The 13042-nt window shown below is 50.0% G+C and overlaps 1 protein-coding gene across 1 annotated transcript in view; it reads left to right on the forward strand.

The window, feature by feature from the left end:
• The window catches only part of FBXW4 (F-box and WD repeat domain containing 4), a 79662-nt gene that overhangs the window by 24977 nt on the left and 41643 nt on the right, over window positions 1-13042 (forward strand). Inside the window, exon 5 of the mRNA XM_039249290.1 lies at window positions 3308-3402. Within this exon, the coding sequence (XP_039105221.1) occupies window positions 3308-3402 (95 nt within the window). The remainder of the gene's footprint in view (window positions 1-3307; window positions 3403-13042) is intronic.

Genomic DNA, 13042 nt, shown 5'->3' on the forward strand with positions numbered 1-13042 from the left:
GCCAGTCTTTTATAACCACGTTTCCACTGCTTTCCGGAGACTTCTGCGGTTCTGTAGCTTTTCTAATATCCCCAAACCTACACAAGACCTTAGTCACATTTGCCTGTTTGTTGGGAGTTCCCCCCCAATAGCTACTGTGTTTTAGGAAAGGGATTTGTTTTATTGGGGTGAAAGGAACTAAACCATTTTCTTTGTAGGATTTCTGAGTTCTGAGTTAGGGATTGCTCAGGGAGCCTTCTTCCTCTCCCCGCCCCTTTCCATCCCTCCCAACCCTACTTTCAAACTTATCGAGACTCCGTTTGGATTGTCCCTCTAAGCTTCCGTGAGGCCAGCCCCATCCTGAGGTGTGACAGCAATATAGGAATTTCCTAGTGGGTCTGGGCTGGTTCTGACCATTCCTTCGTGGCCTCCTTTATTTCTCTGTTCTTTCATTCATTCTTTTACGTACCAGCTGTATGAAAGGCTTAGTGTACAAGGCACTGGGGCTTTTCAAAGGTAGGGAAGAGACTGCCTGTCTTTTTAAGGGGAGCTGAGACGTGCGTGCAGTGGCTATGAAGCTGATCGGAAGTGGCCAGGACTGTGAAGTGTAAGCCTCTAGGGCCAGAAGGTTCAGGGGTGGAGAGATCACATCTGGCTTGAAAGGGGAGACTTTATGAAGGAGGGAACATTTGAACTTGGGTTTTTTTCTTTTAGTTATTTTTCAATGCATAGGTTTGCTTGTTTGTTTTGTAACTCTATACAGTGTAACCAGGCATGATGCTAAGCACTTTACATTTGTTCGTTTTTCCCTTTTATCCTTTAGGATAATTTTATCCTTACATAATTATGCTTATAATCTATTGTGGATAGCCAATATACCCTACTGTATCTACTTTATCTTGTAAAGTTTTCTGTTATTACAAATTATTTGTCACCTTTAATAGCCTAATTAGTAATAAGAGCCACCATTACTGAATGCCTAATACCTGCCAAATGCTGTGCAACTACTGTGTTAGATGCTCTATACATATCCTGACAGTTCTGTAGCCCTCAAGAGATAGGTACTATTTCTCATTCTGTACATGAGGAAACTGAGGCTGAGAAGTCCTGAGCTATCCCTAAGATCAGAGTTGATAAGTAACAACTGGGTTCAAACCCAAATGTGTCTGATTCCAAGGCCCATATGTGCTCTTTCTGCAACCCTAGGCTAGGCTGCAGGGAATATTTTTACCACACAGGTTTTTCTTTGTTTTAGAATTATTTTCTTAGGATAGAATCTCAGCCATAGAATTGCTGAGTGTGAGGCTTTGGTCATTTTAAGGGTCCTGATATATATTGTCAACTGCTTTTTAAAAGGTCAATGTAAGGGGAGCCTGGGTGGCTCAGTTGATTGAGTGTCCAACTTCGGCTCAGGTCATGATCTCACGATCTGAGAGTTCAAGCCCCGCATCGGGCTCTGTGCTGATAGCTCAGAGCCTGGAGCCTGCTGCGGATTCTGTGTCTCCCTCTCTCTCTCTGCCCCTCCCCCTCTCTGTCTCTCTCTCAAAAATAAATAAAAACATTTAAAAAATTAAAAAAACTAAAAGGACAACATAAATGTCCACCCCCACTGAGATATATCTTTTCCAGGGATGGGTTTGTTTTGGATTTGACCACTGAGGGTGAAAGCGTGATCATCATATTGTTGTCAACTCCTGTCCCTCAGGCATCCTGACACTCGGGTTTGTGGGGGATGGTGTGCCACTGCGGCAAACCAGGAGGGCCACTTTCCCAGTATCAGACTCAGAATTGGCAGTAGGCTCCTGAGCCACTCCCGGAGGCCAGGAACCTTGTTCTGCGGTTTGTACAGTGTTGGAATCCAGCAGCCCGTCCCAGGGGGGACACTGGTGAGTCCAGGACTGGAGTCGTCCCAATAGATTTTGTGAGCAGAGTCCTTTGTGTCTCCTCACCTTCCAACCTGCCTCCAGGGAGTTTGCATCTGAGAAAAGGCAAACCTCTCTTTCAGACTGGGACTCTCTGAAAGAAAGAAGTAGAAATGCATCTAGTTACTACCAAAGAGGCCTGACTGTAGATCCAGAAGAGTAAGCCACAGTCATAGCCCTCGAGGGAAGTCGTGCTATTCGCTTTTGATTTCTGCCCCTCCTTGTTCAAGATCTTCTTGTTAAGTGTATCTTCTTTTCCCTGTGTTGGAAGTAACTCATGTGTACCTGCATATATATCAAGCACAAAATCGGAAACACTTTCTCCTTTTATGGGAAGACATGTCATGTGACCCTAAGAAGGCAAGACCACCCCCACTCCATCACCTGCCCCTTAAACTCAAGGAATGTTTCCTGAAAGTTCTTCCATCTAAGGTCCTGACCGGCTTTTGTGTGTTCCCCTTATAGCACGGCAGGGACCTTGAGAGGTCAGTGATCCATCTGGCTGCCTCAGGCTCCCTCCTTGGCTGCTGTCTGGGACAGCCCTGTACATCTGAGGCTTCCTTTCTGTTTGGTTAGAGGCTTACTTCCCTGACTGTGTCATCTAGGGTTGGGTGAGGTGAGGGGGGCCTTGTGCTTAATGGGAGATTTCTAAATGCACTGGCTGCTGAGAGGGCTCCCTGAGTGTTGATTAGAGTTAAGCCCGGAGTGGCTGCTAATGTACATTCCTGACTGATAGGGACCAGATAACGTGCTCCAAGCAATATTTTTAACCTGTAGGAGATATGGAAGCTTAAAAGAGTTAAGCTTTTCTGCTACTTTTGGTGACACTAGGTGCTAAATTCCCTGCTGACAGGAATAGCACTGGATCCTGGGCATTATCAACAAACGAGCAATAGCACACCACCTTCGTGCTTTTGAAGCCTCTCTTCTTCCTCTGTTCCTTCCTTCTCTTGTGCCTTCCTTTCTACTCCTCTCTTAATTCTGCTGTAATTCTGTCTTTGTTCCCCCATACCGTGCCTTGATCACCCTCCTCCCTACCTCCCAAAGGAAAATCTGGGCGAGAGCTAGGAAGAAGGGAAGCCCACCAGCATGAGGAGGTTGTTGAGAGAGGCAAGCCACACCTGCTCACCCGGCTTCACCGCATCTCAGCTGCAGTGTGGAGTTCCTGATTCCCTGCCGTAAAACTGGGTGGTGAGGGAGGGCTCTCAAGTGGATGTTAAGGAGGGCGGTTCGGACTGGGCGTCAGGTAGGCGAGTCAGAGGCTGGGGAGGCCCCTCGGCTCATACGCTGAGCTTCGTGTCTGCAGGACAGAGAGAATTCTCCACTTCCCTACCGCCCTAGGGACGCTCATCCCACATCCCAGTCCCAGTCAGTGCTGATGAGACCATCTCTTCTCCTGTTTCCAGGTATGGCCTTTGGCCTCAGGCCGGCTGGGGCAGTGCTTACATACCATCCAGACCGAAGACCGAGTCTGGTCCATTGCTATCAGCCCATTACTCAGGTAAGGGAGACGTTTTTTGTATATGGTTTTGTCCTGTATAATAATGCTTTTATTTTACGAGGCTGGGCGGGCTAGAAAACTCTTCTACCTGTATATTCCAGGTTGCTTTGAGCCTCTCTCCTGGAGATTTTGAAAATCCTCCAGAGACCTAAGGTCTGTGGCTCATACCATATACGCATGGCATGGAGATGGCATCCCAGGGGCTAACTTCCTGGGCCTCCACCCCAGAAACAGTGAAGGAAGAAATGCTGTTAAAATGTAACTGACTCCAGCTTCTACAAGTGTGCCCCTCCTGGGGCATAGGCTCTCTGGGGTTGCTTCCAAAGCAGAGGCCTGTTTGTGTCCCTGGGAAGCTACCACATTGGCCAAACTGCTCTCCCAACCCACATCTGTGGTTGGTCCCCTTGGAAAATGTCTTCCGGAGTGTCACTTACAGAGCTGAGTTATCAGGAGAGGCATGGGGCCCATGTCCCGTTGGGCCCTCATGCAGACACGTATTCGGGGTAGATTGATCATTGTAGCAGACGTGCCAAAGTTTTGATGGTAGCTTTACCTTCCCCTTTGGCCTGTCTGTATTTCTATGGCTTTACCTATAAGTGAGTGAGCTTTGCACCCTGACTTCTGCTTTCCAGGCTTTCTTGAACCAAGGTGGAGTCTCTCTCCTGCACCTGTTCTGTCAGACTGTTTGTTTTTCTAGGGTCTTCCCCCCACTTCCTTTGTCCCTCACTCCCCATTTAAGTGAGCAGTGGGAAAGCGGGGGGGGGGGGACTGCCACCCTCCTGCCCTGGGTTTAGGTCAGTCACTTGTTTCACGAGAGAGTTGATTCCCCACCTTGCTCAGCCCTCTTCAGCCTTCTTCTCCTTACTCTGTGGAGCCTGCACCCTCCTCCTGCCCCCGTCTACACCTCCCTTTCAAATTTTTTTCTTTCTAAAGAATTAGAGCCGATTAGCCACGTCATTAATTCTTCAATTTGACGGCTGATATAGCAGGACCTGAAACACACTGCTGACCCCAGAGAATGGAGACCCCGTTCCTTAGCATATTGACGATGAGAGAAGTTAATTAAAATTCCACAGAGCGGAGGTGTCGGCTAACCTATAAACCTGTCGCTGTTCAGAACAAATCATTCTAGCAATCCTAGGAAAGAGGGAAGGAAAGACCAGCAGGGAGTAGAGAGGCCTAAGTGTGTGGGAGCTGAGGGTGGAGAACAGAGCCGTTGAGGACTGTTCCCTCCGCAGTTTCTTACCATTGCTGCCTGTTTGAAAGCCAGTTTGTCAGGCTTGGGGGTCTGGGGGCTGGATGGGTATGATGACTAAAGGAAGGCAGGACAGCCTGTGGGAGGTGGCAGATGGGCCGGTGACTGTCCTGTGGACTTCTGCTGGCTTTATACTAGGGAGGGCTGGGGTAGGGCCAGTGGGAGAGAGGAAGCTCTTTAGGCCAAAGGACCTGGCTGGGCCCTCCCAGCACCCCATGGCTTAGTCCTCTCCTCCAGCCACCTCTCTGGAATGTGTGGGCTACCCTTTAATAGAGCAGAGCATGGCAGCTGTTGAAGATAGCGTCTGTAAAAGAGGTGGAGGACAGAGTCCGCCCTGTCATTAAGCATTTGAGAACACGGCATTGAGAACACAGTAAATGGAGTCTTGCTTTGGCCACAGCTTGCAGACCGGCTTTGAGGAAGGACTTGGCTTTCTGTGGGTACTAGCACTAGTCTACTGCAGCCTGCACTGCTAGCTGCTGCAGAGTATTCGCCATCTGCCCTGTGCCTGAGCCTTTGCCCAGTCTTTGATGTGCCTCATCTCCAGTGATTCTCCTCCAGAGGCCTGTCCTCCTGGGGTCCTGCTTTGGCCCTAGGATGTCGCTCACTAGCTCCTGACTGGCCGTTCAGCTCCTGAACCACAGTCGTTTGAGATGACCTTTTCCCCAACTTGACAGACGGTGTCGCGGACTCTTTGAACATAGTTTGTATCTGGGGCTCTGTCTTTACTAGGGGGCCATGGTATATGCTGTTCTCTCCACCCCGTTTTCTCTTACCCTGAAACGTACTGGCATAGGGATGTTTCATCCTATTATTAGACCCGTTTCTTCTCACTGTGTCCACGAATTTGAACCTTTCAATGAGTTCATCCATTTTCCCAGTCTGGGGAGACCCTGCCTCCTACCTTGGGGTCTGTGCTGGAAGACTGGGGTTGGGCTTTGCCACCACCGGCAGGGTGGTTCCAGGAAGCCAAGCCCTTCTCTCAGTCTGTTTCCTCAACTATTAAATGAGAATACGGTTTCCTTTATAGACTTTACTAGATTATTGTGAAGATGACCTGAAATAATGAATAAGAAAACGCTCCGCAGAGCCAGGAGGGCTATCTCACGTCAACCAGAATCTCTCCTCCTGGGGATAGCATTTGTTTCGATGCTTTGGTTGCATTCTCTCACGTCTCTGGCTTGGCAGGGGGCTTCCCCTGGCCCTCCTGGAGCTCCCCTGCCTCTTGGCAGTCTTCTTGAAGTGGGGACCCTGCAGGAATCTCTTTTTTCTCCCCGCTTAGTGTCCCTGCCCTCGCTGGCTGTCTTCTCTTTCCCTCCTTGCCACCTTCTCAGTTGAGTATGGTCATTGGTATGAGTATGGTCACCGATGGGATATTGACTGTGAACTTCTCACAAAGCACATGAGTGGAGGTAGGGAGCAGCTGTCCCTTAGGGTGGGTGTCCCTGGTTATCCGAGGACTTCCCAGTCTCTCACTGCTCCCTCATACCTTTAGAAGGATTCTTAACGGTTAGGAGACCTGCCACATCCCTTTTCTCAATCTCTTTCTACTATTGAAAATTTACGAGAGCATGACATCATATTTATCTAGACACTGGGGCTTTGCCTTCTTTCCTTATGTGTGTGCTTAGACACTTGTATGAAGCAGGAAGCCTCAGGCCTCTGGCTTTATTTGAGGTTCTTATGCTGGGAGAAAGCAGGTATTCTGTCCCATGTCCAAATGTCACCTTTCCTTCCTTCCATGACCTTGAGTTCTTGATCCGTAAACAGCCGTGGAGGGTGATATTTAATACCAGATACGTGCTTAGAGCTGTGTTTAGTACTCAAAACCACAGAAGGAAAACCAGTAGTCTCCACAGGAGGGTGGCAGACAAGGACCTTTTTCTCTACCTCCTGTGTGCCCTCCTACCCGTCTTCTTGCCCTGATGCCAATAATTCTGTTTTTAAGATTCATGACTTACAGGTGAAGCCCTCCTGTAGCGGAGGCCCAGTCTGGAGCCTTTTGATGGGTGAGAGAAGGGAGGGTTGAGATGGAAGAGAAGGGGCCTGTGGGAGGCTCACCTGGGGCAGAAGGGCATAGGTCTGAGTATGACTGTGGATCTCACAAACAACCTCCCGAGGTCACGTTGGATTCTGAACACTTTTCCATGAGTAACACAGAAAAGCAGAGTTTTTAAAATGTACAATAAGTTTTGTTGCCTTTTAAAAATTATTTCCAAAAGAAAATTATTTCCAGCTGAATAAAGTTAGCAAATACTCAAGAGTGAGGAAATACAGAACCGTTAAAGACTCCATTTCCTTCCCTCTGACTTTCTATCTCTCCTTTCCTTCTTCCCTCCCTCCCTCCTCACTCCTTGTGTGATGACCACACACTTGGTACACAGCAGCTCCTATGAGCATTTCACTCTGTGGTGGGGTAAGATGGGCGCGTAACTGTAATGGCTGCCAGCTGATACTAAGTGCCAGAAACTCCGCCATCTCTGGTTTGAGGGGGAAGGGAGTACCACCACCTCTCAGCAGAAGGAGAAATGGAGGCCCAGGGAAGACTTACGCAGGGCACACGTGGCATGGGGCAGAAGAGATGGCAGTTGGTGCTCGGTTGTCTAGCCTATGGCCCATGCTGAGGGATGACCACCGGGCAGGCCCCAGGTCATTGCTATGCCTTCATCCATCGGCATGTTGGACAGTAGCTGTGACCCTTGAAAGGCTCTTGGGGCCTGAAGAGCATTCTTTCTTCCTCGAGGCCAGAGTTGAGGTGGCAGTGAGGGGGAGGGCCCCACATCCTCAAGGCTCGGCCTCAGAAAGCTGTGGGTGCTTGCACGCTCATGAGTATGAACGCTTGTCAAACTTTGGTTTGCACAGGGGGGTGGGACCCTGGTGGCAAAATGCATCTGGAGACCCACCTGCCCTGTGTGCCTGCTAGGGGAAGAGTGAGAGCCCACAGCTCCTACTTCCTCTGCAGACACCATCTTTATTGCCCTCCAAAAGAAAGGAGGTGCCCCGCAGAATCCTTTCCCGGTCTCCAAACATCACTTGCTATCGCGTGAGTGAGTGTGGTCAGGATGGCTTCCCAGGACACTTGGGTTCTAATCCCTTCTGTCTTGCTTCTGTCATTAGGGAAATATATGAGTGGTATAGGTGTAGAAAATTGACTTTGCTGTGTTATTAAACATACAATGTAATTTTGTGTAACTTTGCTCACCATGGTGGCCTGTTTGTTTTTTGGGGGAGTAGTCCAAGTCTGCATGAAATGTACCGATTCAAATTTGTAAAGTGAGTTGAAGCCTCTGGGGGGTTTTGATGGAGGAGCGCCCCCGCTTGCTTCATTTCTCCCAGTGGTGAGGGAGAGTCTGGAAGGAAAGCAATCACTGTGTACTGTTCGGGGAGAGGGTGGATTTCTGGGGAGAGCAGGGTGTTTGTTCCAGTGGCTACAGGGTTTACTGTGTGTTGTGTGTGTGGTAAACGCATATTCACCAGCCTGTTGAAATACACCTTTCTTTAGTGAAAGGTAATTGCATCTGGCGTTTTCTCTGACAGAGAGGTTTGAAAGATTGGAAAAAGAGACTGCCAACTTTCAGTTTGGATTCTTTTGGTTGCCAGTGGCTCAGCGATCCTTTGGCCCTAGACTTCATAACTGCACTTTTAGGGGAAGATGAGTCAAAAGTGAAGTAAAGGTGGTGTCTCTGAGTTTTGCTTTTTCTGGTTGGTGATGGAGAGCTGGGTTCTGAAAAGGATCCCTAACCTTGATGACCTGAAGAAAGACTCTGATGGGGGACTGTGGGACTGTCGTGCTTTATGTTGTGGCTTGGCCCATGGCCAACTTGACCTCTCCATCCTGCCTTCCCAGGACCGGGGCAGGGGAAAGCTTCCTCTGGGGCCTGTCTAGGAAAAGGAGACCTTCCCTAAGCAAGGAGCGGCTCAGTGGCCTCCTTTGCCGGGCGGAGCACACGGGAGGGAGCCTCCTGCACGTGGTGGTCTTGGATGAGAGCATCCGAGGCACAAAGACATCACGGAGGGGCAGGGGCTGCCGGAAGAGGAGGTGTGACACCTGGAGGAAGGAGGAAGCTCTGGGTAATGCCAGATGGGTCCCCTGGTCCAGCCTGAAATGACTGTATATTGGAAAAGGTTCAGTGAAGGTAGGGATCCAGTTGAATCGGAGTCTAGTCCTGCTGAATGTCCGTGCGGCGCCCTCTACCCTAGCGCTTGCTGCCTGGGCTGCGCCAAGCCTCTCTGGCGGGTGCGAGTGTATCCATCGGTAGCACAGACGAGATGCCACAGGGGTGGGTTTCACTTCCTCAAGACCCTGGATTTCTGCCACTACCGAGGGCAGGACGGGCACAGGGAGGCTCATGTGCTGAGCTGCTGGCCTGAGACCAGCAACCCAACCAGCCCTGGCTGGCCCAGAACCCGTTTGTGGGAGCGACTGCTTCCCCGGCCAGCGAGGTTGGCTCGGTTGTCAAGAGCTGACTTAAATAAAACCCCACAAATAGAAACAGAAGCTGCTGTGGACGATGGGATACTGTGGATGCGGAGTCGCGTGCTGAGACCCTACCTATCCTGACAGGGATACCTTTCCATCCCTCAGTCTCTGTAATTCTTCGTTTCTCCATCTCTCTGTCTGTCTCCGTCTCTCTCCCTCCCCATCCCTCTCTCTCTGTCTACATACTTAACCATTGTTATGGGCTGGACCCTGGGGAAGTGACAGTGAACTAGACAGCACAGCGTGATAGGGACCAGTCAGATGGGTGTGTGGAGTTCTCAGCTGGGGGCACAGCACATCGGAGGGGCAGGGTCTCCCTCCTGTTCTTCCACTGCCTGCCCCTCCTGGCTCGGGTCCCTGCCGGCACTGCTACTTCTACTCTTCCCTCATCAGGAAGAGACTGCATCCTTTCCCTGCTGCAGCCGCAGCTGACTTCTCTGGGCTGTGCGCGCAGTGTGCCTGTGTTTTTCTGCCTTTGATCACTGTTCTGCCAACAGATAATTTAGCAATCACATCCCAAGGTGGAAGCATGGAGTTAATGTTAAAATTAGTTGGTGTTTTTTTTTTAATACTCTTTAAACTTTAGTGGGTGATGAGGCAGAGAGGGAGGCGGGAGGGTGAAGGGGAGCCATAAATTCTGTGGCTGGTGTAGCTGTTCTCTGAGCAGCCGGGAAGCCTCTGATGTCTCCACAGCACTTTCATTAACATTTAAATTAAGGGTTTGTTTTCCAGTCTGTTTTATAGGCAGGGACCTTTCATGGCCTGTCACATGCGCCCCCTCCTCCCCCACCCCCCAAGCAAGTGTGTAATTGTAGCCACTGCTCTATCCTAACTGGGCTGCAGCCGGAGTTCAAAGGGAATTCCTGGAGATGGAGCTCTGGAGGAACAAGGTGTGACAGTCAGGATGTGGGTGTTCCTTCTAACCTGAAGGTGCTGTGTAGGAGCTCTTTCTCCTCTGGTCTAACTTGTGCTTTCTTCTGCTCTTTCAAGGGACACACACTTCAATCTGACTCTGACCCCTTCCTACCCTTCCTTCCCTGTGGACGTGGGGCCTGGGGGGAAAGGGTGCACCCATGAGTGCTTTCTCCTTCTATCGCAAGTTGGGACCTGGAACAGATGGTTCTAAGATACAGATCTTCATGCTTATCTTCCTCCTTTTGATGTGTGTGTGTGTGTGTGTGTGTGTGTGGTGCACGCGTGCGCCTCAAGAATACTTCCTCCTACTCAGAGAAGCAACAATATAAAAGAGATTGCCATCTGAGAAGAATTTATAATAGGGCACTTTGCTCCTAAAAAGTGCATTCTAGCATACACAGGTATGTGTACACACACCGTACATAGTTGTTAGCTCTGTGTGTACACGTTTGAGAGAGCTTCCTGGTTTAGGAGACCATCTGAGACCTGTTCTCCGAGGTTTTGGCATTCAGAGGAAGGAAGCTCTTCTATGCTCTCACAGAGTGAGTTGTTTCTTTTTATTAAAATTTTTTTTTAATGTTTATTTTTGAGAGAGAAGGAGACAGAGCGTGAATGGGGGAGGGGCAGAGAGAGAGGGAGACACAGAATCCAAAGCAGGCTCCAGGCTCTGAGCTGTCAGCCCAGAGCCCAAAGTGGGGCTTGAACCCACGAACCATGAGATCATGACCCGAGCCGAAGTCAATGCTTAACCAGCTGAGCCACCCAGGCGCCCCCGGAGTGAGTGGTTTCTAAGCTCCCTTTCACACTTGTGTATGTGGTAGCATTTGGGGGTGTTTGGACAAGCCGTCTCTGCTCTGGTCTCCGTCCTCCCTATCAGCATCCCGCTGATGTGTAGATGGTGAGACTGTGTCCCAAACACCCCGAAGCGGCTCCTTAGCTCATAGCCTCAGGGCTTAGTTCACCCGCTGCTGCCCTCCTGCAGGGGTGCCTCTCCAGACAGTGTCGAGAGGCGCATTGGGGGTATTCCTCTCTTTCTGTTCAGAGGCTGAGAATTTTCTTTGTCTTGGAGCCCTGCCTTCACTGCTTGAGTCACCATATCTTTCCTTTCCTCCTCCACGAATCCACTCAAACCATCCGTGACTTATTTGCAGGATTCCAGATAGTTGAGTGTCTTGTCCTCCTGTTCCAGGTAACCCCATCAGCAGGTGGACACCCTCACGCCCAGGAGTCCTGTGCAAGGGGGGTGCGGGAGGAGCAGGGGTGACCCCTGTGCAGGTGCTGCTGGGCTCGGGTTGCAGGCTGGTGTCCGGGCCCCGCCTGGCGGTGATTAATCGGGGACACGGGCCGGCAGAGGCCCAGCCAGGGCAGCTTTGGTCCCTCACTGTGAAGACCTTTGGCTCGGACACTGAACTGATCTCTGCAGCCTGCTTCGGCTTGAGTTTGATCTGTCAAGGCTAAAGAGGAACCTGATGGTGGGGCGGAAACTTCCAGCCCTGTCTGACTTATGGCACTCATCCGTTCCAGTGGCCCTGTCACGATAATACTCATATATTTAAGATTTCCCCACCTGTTTGCTGTAACACTCAGATCAGTCAAAAGAGGCACCTCCATGAAATCTCTGTGCTTTTAGTTTCTTCGGCCAGTGGCGCTTACACTTGTAAGCAGATTGGGGGGTGGGGTAGGGTTTGTACTGGGCCGAGGTAGAAAAAGGCATCGATGGGATGTGGCTGCACCCATAGCACGACGCATGTTTGTATATTGGGGAGGGGCGTCATGTCAGAGGTAGAAGGACCACCCATCCTCCTGTAAGTAGGTGGCTCTCAGGCCATTTGGGGCAAATTTCAGTATTCAGTTTGGAGTCAAGTCTGAAGTTCCTTGTTTTCCTCTTCATTTTAGACCAGATTTTTTGAAAAGGTGTCCGTCTCTCCCTCACCACCTTTCCATCTACCAGAGTCCTTGTTCCTGGGCTCTCCAGCTGGTATACAGCGTTGGCTGTATTTCTTTCCTTCTCCGAGTTCAGGACACTCCCGCATGGCCCCACTTGGTCATGGGATTAAGACTCCAGAATAGGATTTCTGCTGCTCATGACCGCTTCTGTGTGTCAGTGAGTTCCATTATTATAGTACTTCCATCTGGGGGGTCAGGAGCTGGGGACAGTTTTCCACACACCATCAGAAAAAAGAATAGACACGACATCTACAGCAACAGTGGAATATGTTGACACCACTGATATGAAGAACGGCCTGTAAAGATGCTCAGAAGGTCTGTGTCGACTCTGACTCTAAATTTTCCTGTGCTGACTAGAGCTTTCACCTGTGATGACACTAAAGGATGGGTGCCTCAGCAAGCCAACCGCTGTATTCGGCTCTTCCTTCAGACCGTGGCTGTGCGGGCCAGACATCTAATCCTGTGTCTCTCTAGTGGTTTCTTAAACAGGACTCTTTGGAAGTTTCAGGTTGTGAACTTTTGGGGGCAGGGGTTTTATTTCCTGCCTTGTGTAAGAGTGCTATGCCTGTGTGCTACAGATGAGAGACCCCTGCACCTCTGGGGTGCCCCATTAAGCTGACTCCTCTAGATCTTGTCCCCTTTCCCACTTGTTCTTGCTCCTTTTTCTGACCAGGGCATTTTCATAAGGGGTAGTTTGTGACCTGGTCTGTGGTACCTTGTCTGATCGGCTTGGCTCAGGCTGAAGGTACTGGCAAGAGAGGGAAGAGTGGAGGAAGGAGGAAGGAGGGAGGGGAGTATGTGCATGAAGAAGCCATGGTAATTGCAAAGAGAATATTAGTCCAAGAGTTGCTGGCCCAGGAAATTGCTTTCTGCAGAAGCTTTCCTTTTTCAGTTTGCAATGCAAATTTAAAACATGAATGGTGCACAAAAAAGTAAAGGAGGGGCAGATGGAGTGCCAGTTGGGATGTGATAACATCCAAAATCTTAAGCGGAGTCCTAATTTGCAAAAGAGAATTTCAAGTCATGAGAGAGAAACTTGGAGA

This window comes from Hyaena hyaena, unplaced genomic scaffold (assembly GCF_003009895.1).
Source record: "Hyaena hyaena isolate Hyena2069 unplaced genomic scaffold, ASM300989v1 scaffold_331, whole genome shotgun sequence".
NCBI lineage: Eukaryota > Metazoa > Chordata > Mammalia > Carnivora > Hyaenidae > Hyaena > Hyaena hyaena.